Source organism: Erythrolamprus reginae, chromosome Z (assembly GCF_031021105.1).
Source record: "Erythrolamprus reginae isolate rEryReg1 chromosome Z, rEryReg1.hap1, whole genome shotgun sequence".
Lineage (NCBI taxonomy): Eukaryota > Metazoa > Chordata > Lepidosauria > Squamata > Dipsadidae > Erythrolamprus > Erythrolamprus reginae.
The window spans coordinates 137,100,194-137,118,007 of record NC_091963.1 but is presented as its reverse complement, the minus strand read 5'-3'; the positions used below and the strand labels follow the sequence as shown (position 1 = coordinate 137,118,007).

General features: G+C 42.1%; 1 protein-coding gene across 2 annotated transcripts in view; it reads left to right on the top strand.

Moving 5' to 3' along the window:
- LOC139153160 (integrin alpha-M-like) overlaps window positions 1-17,814 on the top strand; it is a 69,099-nt gene that overhangs the window by 45,216 nt on the left and 6,069 nt on the right. For both annotated transcript variants that reach the window (XM_070726785.1, XM_070726784.1), the window contains exons 17-29: window positions 1,011-1,171; window positions 1,322-1,453; window positions 3,748-3,821; window positions 5,972-6,113; window positions 6,229-6,342; window positions 7,539-7,618; window positions 9,481-9,564; window positions 9,863-9,941; window positions 12,202-12,309; window positions 13,841-13,924; window positions 14,090-14,203; window positions 15,783-15,875; window positions 16,012-16,122. In XM_070726785.1, the coding sequence (XP_070582886.1) occupies window positions 1,011-1,171; window positions 1,322-1,453; window positions 3,748-3,821; window positions 5,972-6,113; window positions 6,229-6,342; window positions 7,539-7,618; window positions 9,481-9,564; window positions 9,863-9,941; window positions 12,202-12,309; window positions 13,841-13,924; window positions 14,090-14,203; window positions 15,783-15,875; window positions 16,012-16,122 (1,376 nt within the window). The remainder of the gene's footprint in view (window positions 1-1,010; window positions 1,172-1,321; window positions 1,454-3,747; window positions 3,822-5,971; window positions 6,114-6,228; window positions 6,343-7,538; window positions 7,619-9,480; window positions 9,565-9,862; window positions 9,942-12,201; window positions 12,310-13,840; window positions 13,925-14,089; window positions 14,204-15,782; window positions 15,876-16,011; window positions 16,123-17,814) is intronic.

Genomic DNA, 17,814 nt, shown 5'->3' with positions numbered 1-17,814 from the left:
GCCTTTGGCGTTTGGCTTCAGGACTCAGTTGGGAAGCGGCGCGGCTGTTTTAAAAGGTCGACGCCGGCATGGGGGGCTTCCCAGCAGCCCCCCGAACCCGGGTTGGGGGTTCGGGGGGCTGCTGGGAAGCCCCCCATGCCGGCGGCGACCTTTTAAAACAGCCGCGCCGCTTCCCAGCTGACTCCCGAAGCCAAACGCGGAAGTGTTTTTTTTTAAATTAATATTTTTTTTAAAATCGCGATATAGCCGTTTCGCGAAGATTGAGATCGCGAAACTCGAGGGATCACTGTATATACTAAAAAGAATACAAAATTGAAACAATCTATTCCATGGTCACTGGTTCAGTAAGAGAAAGCATTCTTATTTTAAAAGTTCTTCTCTCTATATGTGTATGAAGGTCTTGGAATATTCGGGTTTCTTCCCATGTAAGTTTCTACACGGGAAGAAACCTGAATATACCAAGACCTTCATACCTGTACCCGTGAAAATCTGGGAACTTTATTTGCATCTGGTTAGGGCTGGAAAAAACCTTATTTGAAGAAAGTAGAACAATGAAAAAAAGCCTGAAAGACTTAGGGCTGGAAAAACATTCTTCGCAGAGAGTAACAATGAAAGAGCTTGCAAGCCGATAACAGCTATGAACATTGTTAGCACCTCATTAGGGCTGGAAAGACACATTCAGAGCAAGTAGAGCAATGAAAAAAACCTGCAAAGAGTTAGAGCTTGGAAAACATTCTTCGCAGAGAGTAACAATGAAAGAGCCTGCAAAGTAAGGGCTAGAAAGACCGTTAACACCTAGTTAGGGTGGAAAAAAAACTTCAAAAAAGCTACATTCAGAGTATAAGATGCACCCAAATTTTCAGCCACTTTTAGAGAGGAAAAGGGTGTGTCTTATATTCCAAAAATACGGTAATTCACCAAAATTTTGTGCTCTTGTAAGGGAAGTTTTTGGTATATCAAGGACCTTTTAAAAATCTAAATGTTCTGAATTTGATTGCAATCTCCTTTAGGCAATGACATTTCAAGCACCCTTCGGTACACTTTGACCTTGGATCCTGGCCGACAGAAAGTACGAGCCGTTTTTCAGCAGGGTTCGGGCTTGTCTACCCTCACAGAAGAGATGAGGATCGGTGTGAGGCCAGAATCCAGGGAGTACCGTATAAATTTACCGGTGAGAGAAGAGGCTTTGGAAGGGGTGGGGATGGGCAGGATTCAGATCAGAAACAGTTCAAAAAGAGTCTGATCTTTAACATGAAACCTAAGATGCAGCCATGAAATTGTTCTTCTTTTGTTGTTTCTCCCTGCTTTCTCATGGGGAAAGACTTGCATAGAAGACAGCCTCACTCCCATGATCCTCCAGCTGAACTATACCCTAATAGGAGATCCCATCCGACGTGCCAACAATCTGCGGGCCATCCGACAGAAAGAAGTCTCTAACATGCTTTCGGCATCTGTAAGTCCATGCCCAGTGTGCATTCTTCTAGTGTCACTTCATTGAACATAGCCATTGTTGGTTATGACCTATAAAGCCCTACTTGGTGTCGGACCAGAGTATTTATGGGACTGCCTATGTTTACTTCAAAACATAGTTCATTTGTTTGTCATGTGAAAGGGTTCTCTGGTCATAAAAGTTCAGCTAGTCCACTGATGGACATTAATTTAACATTTATTTATTTTTTCATCAGATTTATATGACTGCACCTTACATTTGTGAATCTGGGCAGCAAACAATTAAGAAAAATTAAAAAGATATTACCGGTATATAAACCCAACAAACAATTAAAACATTAATATTATAACTAAAAGGCAAGAAGAGAGCATCAGAGGTTAACAATAGAGCCAGGTCAAAAATTCTCCTTTTGGGCTGACAAATTGATGACATTGCCATGTTTTGAAGGATTTACCAAAATTTAATATGGGTAGATCCAGCCTCATCCCAGCCTCATTTTGGATGCAGTGGTGGTCAGAAGCTGGTGTAGTCAGGTGCTCCGTCCCAGTAGGAAATTCCGGGTTGTGCACACAGCCGCGTGTCCTGATGCGCGCACTCATACCCTGTGCAAGATTGGGCTTCTGCACAAGCTTCACAAGCACAATCTTGTGTGAGGATGCTTGTGCGAGCAAAATTGCAGCAATTTTTGATAATTTTTTGCTTCTGGGCATGCATGGAAGCAAAAATATTGGCAAAAATCACCGAAATCTCACTCGCACATGTCCTCGTGCAAGATTTCGCTTGGTGCATATGCACAGAAGCAAAATCTCACACCGATGGGCATACACGTGCCCACTGGATGTACACGCACTTGCGATGGCATTGGAGGGCACACCGGTAGCTCCAAAGACGAGCGGCCCTTCATTGCTTGGATGATCCCTCTTAAGGCGGGTGCCATGGTAGAAAAGGCCTATCTTCAGAGTCCTGCCAGATAGCAGGAATTCAGCAAACTCTTAGTAATAATAGGATCCATAACACATCTCTTCTACTGGAGAAAAGACCACAACATGCCTCCTCTGCTGGATCTGCTAGAAATGACAGATGTAATCAGGAAAAGGAGGTCCCTCAAGTGACATTGGCGCAAATCTATCATGGAATCCAGTTGAGTGGATGATGTGGGATCTAACTTATCTCAATGCCAGTTTGCTTCCTCCCATGCCACATGGCCACACACGCATTGGATGCTGTTTGGACATGCACGCATGCATGCTATACACATGTGCAGTTGGGAAAACCAGCAAAAAGTAGCACTGAAAAAAAGCCAAAAAAAGAGAGATGGTGGCTGGAAAGTGCCCAAAACTTAAAAAAAAGAGCAAAAAAAAGAGCAAAAAATAGACTAAAAAAAAAAGAGATGGAATCAATCATGCATCGGCATCAACAAAACCAGCTCTGTGATGTCCCCACCGGTTTACAACTGGTTCTATAGAACTGGTTAAAACTGGTAGGAACCCACCTCTGATATGACCCAGTGAGTTCTGTCTCTGAAGGACTATGTTCAAGATTTTCAGAATTAAATTGAGAATCAATGCTCTGCATAAACCAGGTTTCTGCAGGTAATGATATAAACAAGATGATAGCAAATGTGGTATCAACTTCTACACAGGAAGTCTTAAAAGGCATGTTACATGGAGTTAACCTCTACAAGATTTTCTAACCTTGGCTAATATTTTCTAACCTTTTCTAACCTCAATCTGTATAGTCTGGAGGACAGAAGGGAAAGGGGGGACATGATCGAAACATTTAAATATGTTAAAGGGTTAAATAAGTTTCAGGAGGGAAGTGTTTTTAATAGGAAAGTGAACACAAGAACAAGGGGGCACAATCTGAGGTTAGTTGGGGGAAAGATCAGAAGCAACGTGAGAAAATATTATTTGACTGAAAGAATAGTAGATACTTAAAACAAACTTCCAGCAGACGTGGTTGGTAAATCCAGAGCAACGGAATTTAAACATGCCTGGGATAAACATATATCCATCCTAAGATAAAATAGAGGAAATAGTATAAGGGCAGACTAGATGGGCCATGAGGTCTTCTTCTACCGTCAATCTTCTATGTTTCTATGTTGGCAACTTTAAGGTCTATGGACTTCAATTCCCGGATTTCCACACATCTGGGAATTCCTAGGGACTTCTGGGAGATGAAGTCCATGACCCTTAAAGTGGCCAAGATTGGGAAACCCGCTCTAATATTTTATTCCTCATCTCACCTGTCCATTGAGGCTGATATTTTCTCTCCATCCTTCTCTCATGTCCTTCTAGCTGCCATTTGAGAAGAACTGCGGAGGAGATGGAATCTGTAAAGACCAGTTAAAAACATTCTTCAATTTCTCAGGGTACAGTAATGCTTTTCATCTTTATAGCAGCCGCATTTCTACAGACTTTACTCATATATGCTAAAAACTGATCTAAGTCAATGAACAATGTTTATTGTTCAATAGCTGTATTTAGGTGTTTAATGTTTATAAGATTACTGGTAGTCCTCGACTTACGACTGTAATGGAGCCTGGAATTGTTCTTGTAAGTCACAGTGGTTAGAAGTCAAAACATCCGCATGACTAGGCTCAATTTTACAATGCTTATTTTGTAGAAGTGGTTATGCAAACGTGGCCGTCATTACCTTATTTTTCAGAGTATAAGACACTACTGAGAATAAAACACACCAGAGTATAAGACACACCTTAGTTTTGGGGGAGGAAAATAGCGGGGGAATCCCCCTACCAGATATTGATCTGGCTAGTGTCCTACGTCTGGTCAGCTTTAGCATATTATTTTATCCTCTGGTTAGGGCTGGGAAAAAATCCTCAGAGGGAGTTCCAATGAAAACAAGCCTGCAAAGACTTAGGGCTGGAAAAAAACTTCTTCGGAGTAGCAATGAAAAAAATCCTGCAAACCAGGGAGATCTAGCAGCTCATTAGGGCTGAAAAAACCTTTTTGGAGGGAGTAGCAATGAAAACAAATGAAGATCATTAGACCTTGTTAGGGCTGCAAAAAAAACTTTGGGGGAAAAAAAGCTACATTCAGAGTATAAGATGCAAACTAATTTTCAGCCTCTTTGGGGGGGGGGATTTACATCATATACTGTACTCTGGAAAATACAATAAGTAAATGTGGCAGTCATTAAGTGAACACTGTTAAGTGAGATCCATGTATTCCTATGGGCATGTATTACCAGAACTACAAAATGGGTGGCAAATAAATTTAATAAATAAAATAAAAATGGGCATTTTTGGGGTGGAAACCTGCTGAAATGGTTATGTACTGGGAAAAGTGTTCCCGTGGCTACAGAATGCTGCAAATGGCCAAAACGGACCGGGAGTATGGGCAGCCAGTGGAACTCTGGAACCAGTTCATGTCATTTTGGGGGATTCCATCATAATTTTGGTTGCTAGGTAACCAGTCCTTAAGTGAGGACTACTTGTATAAAGCAGAACTCTCACTGCATTATAAGAATACTCAGTTTTGAAACTGGTGTTGTCCTATGTCAGTTTTTCTCTCTTTTTTAAAAAATAAATTTTATTAGTTTTAATAATAATAAAAAAGATGCACACTACACAAAAGACAAAAGTAGACAGTGATACATGCTCCTGCCACCCAACATCATTCATTCAAACCCCTCCACCAAAATGAGTTTATTCTTTATAACTCGGTCTCAAATTCTACTGACCATAAAACCTCTAGCCCTGTCCCATCTTCCCATCAGTTTTTTTCACTTTATTTTCATCTACCTCTTTCTCAATCTCAGCAATTTTAAGCTGGGTGAACTTCAACTGCCTGAATTCACTATTATTACTATTATCTACACAAAAATGTGAAATTGCAACTACTAGTTATTTAGCTGAGGTTGGCCTTCCATACACATCAGGTTCTTCCCAAAATACTGCATGTTGTAATGTATTTGCATGGTATATACAAATAGCCATCAACTTAGGACCGTGATGGCAAACCTATGGCACGCTTGCCACAGTTGGCGCATGGAGCCATATCGGAGGGCACATCAGATGTTGACCTATCTCAGCTCCATACGCGTACTGGCCAGCTGATTTTCGGCCTTGGGAAAGGCCATTTCACCCTCCGGACATTTCAGGGAAACTTCTCTGAAACCCCGGAATGCAAAAAACCTCCCAACGGACAACCCAAAAGTTCAGAAAATGCCTTTCCAGTTTGTCCATTGCGCTGTTTTTTTGTACTCCAGAGCTTCAGGAAGCTTCCCTGAACCCTCCAGAGCGCAAAAAACAACATAATGGGCAAACCGGAAGTGCGTTTTCTGAACTTCCGGTTTGCTGGTTTGCCCTTTTTTTCACTGTCCTAGGCTTCGGTGAGGCCTATGCGCATCCATGGGGACGGGGGATTGTGCACATGTGGGGGGGGGATTGAAGGGGTATGGGCATGTGTAAACATGCTAGCACACCACACAGCCCCTTTTGGCACATGAACCAAAAAAAAGTTTTATTTTTCATTTATTTATTTTCCCTCTTTCTTTCAGCTTGAACGAATTGGTAGTTGGCCTAACCACGGAACTCAATGTTACTGTTTACATCCTGAATGAGGGAGAGGATTCTTATAGCACCAAATTGACTTTCACCTACCCATCTTCACTGTCCTACCGCAGATATATATTAGTGAAGGTATGAAGTTTAGGAAGAAAACAGAGATAACCGAGGGGAGAGTGCTGGGGAAATTGCCAAAGAAAGTACTGGCCTATCACCAGTGATATTCATTATCATGTCCTTTTCTGCTCAGTCCAACAGAAAATACACCACCATTAAATGCACCCCTGCTCCTGCTGCAGAGGAAGTCTCTCTGAGAAACACCACCTGTGCCATCAATCATCCCATCTTCCGGGCCAACGCTGAGGTACTGTATGTTAGTCTAGTGGCCATTTATGACCCCAGAATAGTTGACAGTATCAATCCAAAGTCCAAGAAAGATTTGACCATTTCCATTCAAAGGCTGTCTTATGCTTTGGTAATTCTCTGACACATGGAACCTTTGCCCAATTGAGGTGGATGGTTTTCTGCATTGGCTGCTGATCTGTTTCGGGACCCAATTCAAAGAGTTGGTTTGGACCTATAAAGGCCCTACATGGCATAGGACCAGACTATCTCCGAGACCACCTTCTGCCGCACAAATCCCAGCGACCGGGTGAGGTCCCACAGAGTTGATCTCCTTAGGGTCCTATCGACCAAACAATGTCGGCCGGGGGGACGTAGGGGAAGAGCCTCCTCTGTGGGGGGCCCGGCCCTCTGGAATCAGCTCCCCCCTGAGATTCACACTGCACCCACCCTCCACGTTTATTAGAATAGAATAGAATTTTATTGGCCAAGTGTGATTGGACACACAAGGAATTTGTCTTGGTGCATATGCTCTCAGCGTACATAAAATAAAATATACATTTGTCAAGAATCATGTGGTACGACACTTAATGATTGTCATAGGGGTCAAAGAAGCAATGAAGAAGCAATATTAATACAAATCTTAGGATATAAGCAACAAGTTACAGTCATACAGTCCTAAGTGGGAGGAAAAGGATGATAGGAATGATGAGAAAAACTAGTAGAAATAGAAGTGCAGATTTAGTAAAAAGTCTAACAGTGTTGAGGGAATTATTTGTTTAGTAGACTTTGGGGAAAAACTGTTCTTGTGTCTAGCTGTCTTGGTGTGCAATGCTCTGTAGCAACGTTTTAAGGGTAAGAGTTGAAACAGTTTGTGTCCAGGATGTGAGGGGTCAGTAAATATTTTCCCCGCCCTCTTTTTGACTCGTGCAGTATACAGGTCCTCAATGGAAGGCAGGTTGGCAGCAATTGTTTTTTCTGCAGTTCTGATTCTCCTCTAAAGTCTGTGTCGGTGCTGTTGGGTTGCAGAACCAAACCAGACAGTTATAGAGGTGCAGATGACAGACTCAATGATTCCTCTGTAGAACTGTATCAGCAGCTCCTTGGGCAGTTTGAGCTTCCTGAATTAATGAAGTATAAAGCTAGATCGAATGTAAAACGCAGCTCTGCTTTAAGCATTTTGGCTCCTGTTCTTCTTTTGTATTTCCTTCTGCCCAGGTGATCTTCATTGTTAGCTTTTTCGTTTCCCAAGAGGCAGATCTAGGAAGTGTGGTGCAGATCAATGCCACAGCTGCCAGGTAAAACTTTCCGTGACTGAAATAGCAATAGAATTTAGACTTATATATCACTTCGCAGTACTTTTACAGCCCTCTCTAAGTGTGGTTTACAGAGTCAGCCTATTGCCCCCATCAATCTGGGTCCTCATTTTATTGACCTCAGAAGGATGGAAGGCTGAATCAAACTTGAGCCTGGTGAGATCTGACCTGCCAAATTGCAGGTAGCTGGCAGTCAGCAGAAATAGCCTGCAGTACTGTACTCTAACCACTGTACCAACACAGCTCTTATGGTCATTGCAACATCCCCATGGCCAGGAGATCGAAATTCGGATGCTTGATCGACTCATATTTATGACGGTTGCAGAGTCCCAAGGTCATGCGATCCTCTTTTGCAACCTTATTGCCAAGCAAAGTCAGTGCGAGAAGCCAGATCCATTTAACCTCTGTGCTACTAACTTAACAACTGCAGGTGGAAAAAGATGCATCTTATTCTCCGAAAAATATGATAAATCAGATTTGCTGTCATGATGTCTATAGTTTCCCCCCCCCCACTAGCAACTTACAGTGCTTTCTCAAGTCATCCCACAAGTGTTGTGCTCCACAAAGCGTAATAACAGTAGCATCTGAACATACCAAGTTCATAAGAGGAGCCTTAATGGATTCAGGGTATAAATTAATCTCAATCAATATTTGATGCCATACAGTAATCAAGTTAATATATTAATATATTCAAGTTAATATATTTTACTGAAAGAGTAGTAGATCCTTGGAACAAACTTCCAGCAGACGTGGTAGATAAATCCACAGTAACTGAATTTAAACATGCCTGGGATAAACATATATCCATCCTAAGATAAAATACAGAAAATAGTATAAGGGCAGACTAGATGGACCATGAGGTCTTTTTCTGCCGTCAGACTTCTATGTTTCTATGTTTCTATGTTTCTATGTTTCATAAAGTTTATAACCTAGACATAAAATTGAATTCCCCTTCCATTGTCACTTCCCAGCAATCAAGATTTAGGACTTAGATGTCATCGGCAGTGTTACAGCCAGAGAATAGAGTTTGCCAGGCAAGAGTTGAGAAGTTGGCATCTATGAATTCATAGTTGGCTTTTAAAATATTGTATTACAAACACTGATGGCGAACCTATGGCACGGGTGCCACAAGTGGCACGCGGAGCCATATCTGTTGGTACACGAGCCGTTGCCCTAGCTCAACTCCAGCATGCATGTGTGTGCTGTCCAGCTGATTTTTGGCTCACACAGAGGCTCTGGGAGGGTGTTTTTGGCTTCCAGAGAGCCTCCAGGAGGATGGGAAAGGGCACTTTTACCCTCCCCCAGCTCCAGGGATGCCTTTGGAGCTTGGGAAGGGTGAAACACGAGCCTACTGGGCCCACCAGAAGTTGGGAAACAAGTCTGCGGAGAGGGGCGGCATATAAATCCAATAAATCTAATCTAATCTAATGTAATCTGTTTCTGGACTCCAGAGAGCCCTCGGGAGGTGTTTTTGCCCTCCCCAGGCACTGAATTAAGGGGGCAGGCACTCACGCATGCACAATATTGCACACACATGCTCTTTTGGCACCCGAGGAAAAAAAGGTTTGCCATTATTAAGGTGACTCTATTAACTCTCTCATTATTAAGGTGATTCATGACTAACTTAAATCCCTTTGATCTCAATATTTTAACTATAACAACAACTGGAACAAATGTTCCTTAAATAAATTCAGCTTCGTTGATAACAACTTTCTCACTTTGATATCAGATAATGTTAATGAATATGATGGGGGAGAGTGAAACAGCACAGCATTTAGTAGCTGTAATTGAGATGCAGATGTGCTGAGTTGTAGCTCGGGCCATTTTTCCTTGTATCCCTCCAGTGAAAATAACGTTCCTGTCACAAAGGACATGTTTCATCAAATGGAGCTGCCCGTCAAGTATGCAATCTACATTTTCATCAAGAGGTAAGTGGCTGAAATCATTTGAGAAGAAGACCTCCCCCTGTTTAACCATCTCTCAAGATGTTGCTGTGAACTGTTAGATCAGAGGTCCCCAAACTTGGCGACTTTAAGACTTGTGGACTTCATAAGTCTTAAAAGTTGCCAAGTTTGAAGACCTCTGTGTTAGATCGCTTCACAGCCACCTATGTGAACCCGTTGCTGAAGAATGCATGGAACACAACTGCAATCTTCATTAACTCAAAATTCTGGTCAATTGCATAATGTATCCTTTTTTTCTTAATCTTTCACTGCGTTTTTTCAGCTTGGATGACTCAACCAAATATGTCAACTTTTCTGCCGGACAGGAAGATGAAACTCGGACTGTGGAACATCGATATGAGGTGAAAGGGATGTGGTTTGCTTTGTGGCCAAGAACATAGAGTAGAGAGGGCTTATTTGTTAAGATGGAGGAAGAGTTTGGTAAGAATGGAGCGTGTTTACATAGCGATGGATGCTTTGAGAAGCACTTGCAAGAAGGAAAATATAATCTAGAACATTGATGAAGAACCTTTTTTTCCTTGGGTGCTGAAAAAGTGTGGGTGTGCGCTATCGCACATGTGCGAGTACCCACATCCATAATTCAATGCCTTGCAAAGGCAAAACAGCTTCCCACCCCCCTCTGGAGGCCTTCTCCAGGCTGCAAAGGCTTCCCTGGAGCCAGGGAAGGGTAAAAACACCCTCCCCCATCCCCACAGAGGCACTCTGGAAGCCAAAAATGCCCTTCCAGAGCCTCTGTGCGAGCTAAAAATCAGCTGGCCGGCACACACATGCATGTTGGAGCTGAGCTAGGGCAATGACTCACGTGTCAGCAAATATGGCTCCGCATGCCACCTGTAGCACCCATGTCATAGGTTTACCATCACTGATCTAGAACTATGGAGAGATTTCCTTACAGTAAAAACAATTAATTAATTGAATGTTTGCCTCCAGAATTTGTGGGTGTTTCATCAATGGAGGTTTTAAAGAAGTGATTGGACAGCCATTTGTCCAGAATGGTATAGAGCCGTGATGGCAAACCTATGGCATGCGTGCCACAGGTGGCATGCAGAGCCATATCATAGGGCACATGAGACATAGGGAACAAAACTGTTACAGAATCAGGTAGTCCTGCTATAAATACTTTGAAACCTCCTCCCAGAGGTGAGCAACAGACCGTAAAGTGGGTGCCTGGGGTCTCTAACAATGCTAATGCAAAGCCCTAATCCAGTGATTTTCAACCTTTTTTGAGCTGCAGCACATTTTTTACATATACAAAATCATGGGGCACATTGAGCGGGGGTGGGGGGGCTAAAAAAAAGTTTGGACAAAAAATTATCTCTCTCTCTCTCTTCCTTTCGCTCTATTTCTCTCCCTCTTTCTCTCTCTCTCTTTCTTCCTTCCTCTCTCGCTCCATCCCTCTTTCTTTCTCTCTTCCTTCCTTCCTCTCTTTTTTGCTCTCTTTCTATCTCTCCCTCCTTCCCTGCCTCTCTTGCTTTCTTTCTCTCTCTCTCTCTCTTGCTTTCTTTCTCTCTCTTTTTCTCTCTCTCTTGCTTTCTTTCTCTCTTGATTTCTCTCTCTCTCTTGCTTTCTTTCTCTTTCTCTCTTTCTCTTTCTTGCTGAGCTTCACGGCACACCTGACCATGTCTCGCGGCACCCTAGTGTGCCGCAGCACACTGGTTGAAAAACACTGCTCTAATCGCATAGTGCTTACAAGTGGTATCCTGAATACCAGGAAGTGAGCTTCCTATGATCTTCTTTGCTGTCCTCACCATTCCCTGTAGGGACTTTCTATCTGAGACACTGCAGCCACCAAAACAAACAGTAATGCAGTTTGTTAAAAAACACTCTCAATTGTGCCTCTGTAAAAAGTAGCCAAGATAGAAGGAGAAAAATGTTTTCTCCTCATTCAATGTAGGAAATGCAGTTATTGGTTTGCTAAGGATGACATGTGGAGTGACCAGTTCAGATTGTTAGTTATCTGCACCCCCAGATGCTTAATACTGTCGATCACATTTTAAGCTGCATCCTTGATACTGATCGGAATATGACCATGTCGGCTCTTTCTAAAACATATGATGATCTTCTTTGTTTTATTAACCAGGTTAGAAACAGCTACTTTTATTGCACCAGTCTGCAATTAGCAATCAGATCAGCACCATTGCAAGCCCCCCTATGATCACATGGTCATAATTCAGACCCTTGACAGCTGTCATTTATTTATGACGGTTGCAATGTCCCAAAGTCACGTGATCCCCTTTTGTGACCCGTCTGACAAGCAAAGTCAATGGAGAAGCCATATTCACTTATCAACTGCATTACTGACTTAAGAAGTGCAGTAATTCATTTAACAACTACAGCAAGAAAGGTCGTAAAATGTGAGAAAATTCACAACTGGCTTACTTAGCAACTGAAATATCTGGCCTAAGTTGTGGTCGTAATTCAGGGACTACTGGTGCTGGAGGTGGAATCATGGAAACATAAATAAAGGATTTTAAATGCACAATTGTTGTTTCCATGTCTAGATTACAAAGCGGACCATTCCTATAAAAGTAAAATGTTGACCTGTGCTAAGATTCCTGGTAGTCTGTGCATTTTCTTATGCAGAATTTTCTTCCAATTTAGCTGAAGAACGCAAATAACCGAAATGTTCCTGTTACAATAACATTCAACATTCCTACGGCACTGAACGGAATGGAGCTTTGGAACACAGTCTTGGACGTCCCTAAAGAGGTATATTTCCTCTGGAGCTACGTAGATGAGGTTATAAGAGTTTGTCCATGATTAATGGAACTAAAATAAATGTTGATGTAGCAAATGTGGATAGCAAGAAATCTGTCTACTAAATACCAGGTTGCAGAATAAAAGGTTTATTTATTTATTTATTTATTTTGTCCAATACACAATGAGGGTTTTAGTGGGTATATATCTATATACACATAGTAAAATACATGATAAAGGTTATAGAGGAGATACTCATAGCAAAATATATGTAGGAAAGAATAGAAAAGAAGGTATAGTAATAGAACATATCAATGAAAGAATAGAAGAAGAGATATAGGAATAGAAGAAAGGTATAGGAGATATAGGAGAGTAATAGGACAGGGGACGGAAGCCACTCTAGTGCACTTGTACTTGCCCCTCACTGACCTCTTAGGAATCTGGATAGGTCAACCGTAGATAATATAAGGGCAAAGTGTTGGGGGTTTGGGGATGACACTATGGAGTCCGGTAATGAGTTTCACGCTTCGACAACTCGGTTACTGAAGTCATATTTTTTACAGTCAAGTTTGGAGCGGTTAATATTAAGTATTAAATCTGTTGTGTGCTCTTGTGGTTGAAGCTGAAGTAGTCGCCGACAGGCAGGACGTTGCAGTATATGATCTTGTGGGCAATACTTAGATGTTGTTTAAGGCGTCTTAGTTCTAAACTTTCTAGGCCCAGGATTGAAAGTCTAGTCTCATAGGGTATTCTATTTCGAGTGGAGGAGTGAAGGGCTCTTCTGGTGAAGTATCTTTGGACATTTTCAAGGGTGTTAATGTCTGAGATGTGATATGGGTTCCAAACAGATCAGCGGTATTCGAGGATGGGTCTGGCAAAAGTTTTGTAAGCTCTGGTAAGTAGTGTGGGATTGCCAGAGCAGAAGCTACGTAGGATTAGGTTAACAACTCTTGATGCCTTCTTGGCTATGTTGTTGCAGTGGGCTTTGGCACTTAAATCTTTTGTTATTAGTATACCGAGGTCTTTAACCGAGTGGCGATTATCTGTGATAATTTGATTATTCAGTTTGTATTTGCAGTTCAGATTCTTCTTCCCAATGTGTAGGACAGAGCATTTGCTAGTTGAGACTTGGAGTTGCCATGTGTTAGACCACTCAGGAATTCAAGTTAAAGGGAAGAAAAGCATGATGGGAGGTTTAGGCATATCTGAAATCTTACTGACTGCTCTTTTGAAGGCCAGATCTTGAAGGTGAAACTTAAATACTTTGGCCACTTAACGAGAAGGAAGGGCTCACTGGAGAAGAGCTTAATGCTGGGAAAGATTGAGGGGAAAAAGAAGAACGGGACGACAGAGAATGAGGTGGCTGAATGGAGTCAGTGAAGCAGTAGATGTGAGCTTAAATGGACTCAAGGGGGCGGTAAAGAACAGGAAGGCCTAGAGGAATGTTGTCCATGGGCTCACGATGGGTCGGTCATGACTTCGCAACTAACAACAACAACAATCCCTCCTGATTTTCAGATTGCTCCTGTCTTTTTTCCACTAGTTCCCTCAGGTCACTTGTGAGCCTGGAATAAGCAATCCAGGATCCGAGGCTTTTGTGCAGCAATTAAGTGAGCAACCTGTTTTGGTGAGTATAGCTGGTGCCGGAAAGTCTCCTTTGAAAAAGCAGATGGACTTGGGGGGATCAGGATAAATGGTGGCCATGTGGGCTGCCCCCTTGGTCACAGGGAGTCTATACACAGTCTCAACATTCCTACAACCAGACCTGACAATGATTTTCTGTGTCTTCCAGGACTGCCTCGTAGCCGCCTGTAAAGCAATCCGTTGCGTCGTTCCATCCTTGGCTGGCCACCAATCTATTGAGTTCAAGATCCATGGGAACATTAGCCTCAAGTCGCTTTCACAGGTATGGAGGCATCTGCTGGGTCTTTATTGGGTTAGAAAGCAGGACAGGAAGATGCCTTTTGTGGTATAATAATAATAATAATAATAATAATAATAATAATAATAATAATAATATGCCATCAGGCATATAGAAAAGCAACTATCAAACAATAATAATAATAATAATAATAATAATATGCCATCAGGCATATAGAAAAGCAACTATCAAACAATAATAATAACAATAATAATAATAATAACAACAACTAATAGATAAATTAGCGAAGATTGGACTTAATCCCTGGATAGTTCAGTGGATTTCAAGCTGGCTGAAGCATAGACATCAGAGAGTTATTGTTAATGGCGAGTATTCTGAGCAGAAACAGGTTACAAGCAGTGTGCCACAAGGGTATGTTCTGGGTCCTATTCTTTTTAATATGTTTGTGAGTGACATAGGGGAAGGTTTGGTAGGGAAGGTTTGCCTATTTGCCAATGACTCTAAAGTGTGCAATAGGGTTGATATTCCTGGAGGGGTCTGTAATATGGTAGATGATTTAGCTTTACTAGATAAATGGTCAAAGCAATGGAAACTGCAGTTTAATGTTTCCAAATGTAAAATAATGCACTTGGGGAAAAGGAATCCTCAGTCTGAGTATTGCATCGGCAGTTCTGTGTTAGCAAAAACTTCAGAAGAGAAGGATTTAGGGGTAGTGATTTCTGACAGTCTCAAAATGGGTGAGCAGTGTGGTCGGGCGGTAGGAAAAGCAAGTAGGATGCTTGGCTGCATAGCTAGAGGTATAACAAGCAGGAAGAGGGAGATTGTGATCCCCTTATATAGAGCGTGGTGAGACCACATTTGGAGTACTGTGTTCAGTTCTGGAGACCTCACCTACAAAAAGATATTGACAAAATTGAACGGGTCCAAAGACGGGCTACAAGAATGGTGGAAGGTCTTAAGCATAAAACGTATCAGGGAAGACTTAATGAACTCAATCTGTATAGTCTGGAGGACAGAAGGAAAAGGGGGGACATGATCGAAACATTTAAATATGTTAAAGGGTTAAATAATGTTCAGGAGGGAAGTGTTTTTAATAGGAAAGTGAACACAAGAACAAGGGGACACAATCTGAAGTTAGTTGGGGGAATGATCAAAGGCAACATGAGAAATATTATTTTACTGAAAGAGTAGTAGATTCTTGGAACAAACTTCCAGCAGACGTGGTTGGTAAATCCACAGTAACTGAATTTAAACATGCCTGGGATAAACATATATCCATCCTAAGATAAAATACAGGAAATAGTATAAGGGCAGACTAGATGGACCATGAGGTCTTTTTCTGCCGTCAGTCTTCTATGTTTCTATGTTTCTATGTTTCTATAACAATAATAACAATAATAACAACAAACAAACAACAACAATAACAAACAACAACAACAACAACACAGTGTGGTAATAAAAAAATTGGTAGCCTTCCACTGTCTCTACCACACTGGTAGCAATCCACTACTGACTACGTGTAATTCTTACACTTTGTTCTCTGGTGCAACTTTTCAAGCAACTGATCTTCCCCACCTCTGAGGTTGTCTGTGTCTTCTTTCAGACCCAGCAGAAGAAGGTGACTTTAGTGAGCTCTGCCCATGTTTCCTATGACGAAAGGAAATACAAGCAGAAAGAAAGATACATACAGGACCAGGTAACGATTACTAAAGATTTCAATCAGAACTTCTGGCTCCTTTGGAAGATAAGCACAGTGGTGGGTTTGAAGAGAGGAAGCTGTGATCCAAGGATTCTGGCTTCCTTTGCATGACTCAGTTCGTCCTCTCCTCTAGGTGAAGACCACAGTGGAGTTCCTGGAGCCCTACAACTACCTGCCCATCATTATTGGCAGCAGTGTGGGTGGTCTGGTACTCCTTGTTCTTATTGTTGCGGCTCTGTATAAGGTAAGCCTTGAGAGAGAAAATGGTTCTGCAATGAATATTTCAGTAGTCAGCTTCCATCCTAGCTATGGATCAACCTTCTCAGGTAGATGAGACAGGAAACATGTGCAGATGAAATAATTATATTTTATTGTAAGGCTACGTTAGCAGAAGATTGCAAGTTTGGATACAAATTGTTGTGAGTGGTCCACGTCTGTTCTGTCGGGCTCTCTGGTAGAATCCTCCCGAAAATTCACAGATACAAATTTCAGACACACACACGTTTGAAAATTCAAAACAATGTTCTTTATAATGAAAATTCACTTAAACTAAGCACTCTTTTGGTATAGCAAAGAGCACTCATCTCCAAACAAACTGGTAATTTGTACAAGTCTCTTATCAGTTCTGAGATACTTAGCTTGCAGCTGTGAGGCAATTCACAGTCCTTCTTCTTTCACAAAGTGAAACACACTTTGCTCTGGTTTAGTTTCAAAGCGGGGAAAAATCAGCACACAAAAGGTCAAAGTCAGGAAAACAGGCACGAAACACAACGATCAGATAATCCTCCACAATGGCCAAACCCACACGCTGCTATTTATAGCAGCCTCACTAATCACCACAGCCCCACCCAACCACAGGTGGCCTCATTTTCTTTGATAATAATCTCTCAGTTGTTGCTGCCTATGCATCGCTCTCGGCATGCATGGCTGTATCATTAACTCTTGTTCTGAATCCAAGGAGGAGCTAGATAATTGATCTCCTTCTTAGCTGTCTGCCACACTCTCCTCCTCCCTGTCACTCATGTCTTCTTGGTCAGAGGAGCCTTCATCAGCAGATTCCATCGGGGGCAAAACAGGCCTGCAGCATGTGGATGTCTCCCCCTCATCCACAGTCCTTGGGGCAGGAGCTGGGCCAGAGCTAACCACAACACCGTCCAGCTCAGCTGATCACAGATTTCGAGGACCAGGAGGCAGAGGAATACTGGCATTGCAGACCAATGTCCTTGCCATCTGAATCTGAGAGTGAGAGTGTTGGAGATTGGTGAACCACCAGAGACTGTAGAAACAACGCCCCCCCCCCCAAGTTAGGGTTGTGCATGAGTCAGAGGATGAGGGGGATGCTTAGGACCCTATATTAGAAGCTAGGGTAAGAAGAATGAGAGACAGATATGAATATCTCAATAGACGGAGGTTTAGACGTTGAATATCTCTATGGGACATTTGGCCACTCTGGCAGTATAAATAGAACAGGTTGCTGGGAAAAGAGGCATGGCAAAGCAACATTCATCTTGAAGATGGTGCTCAGAGAGACTGCTCCAGAATCCCTGGATCTCTGTCCCTGTGTTTACAGAAGATCTTGTAGCTCCAAACAGTGATTGCAGTAAAAAGAAAACCAGACACCATTAATTGGTGAAGAGTTATGTTTTTCATTTTGGCGTGCTTCCTGGAGCCTTATCTGTGCTCAATAGTCAGACTTTGGGAGCTTGAAAAATGCTTTAGACTTGAATAATTGCTTGAAAAACTTTGTAAAATATATATCCTTTTGCTCCAATCCATGTTTCCAGCGTGTGAGTTTGCTTTCTAATAGGATAGTTGATCCATCAGACAGAACACCAATCTCCCTCTGTCTTTTTTTACAGCCTGGGAAGACAGGGAATACTGAGTTTTTCCTTTACCCATTATACAACTACAACCTATGTCACCTCTTATCCAACTG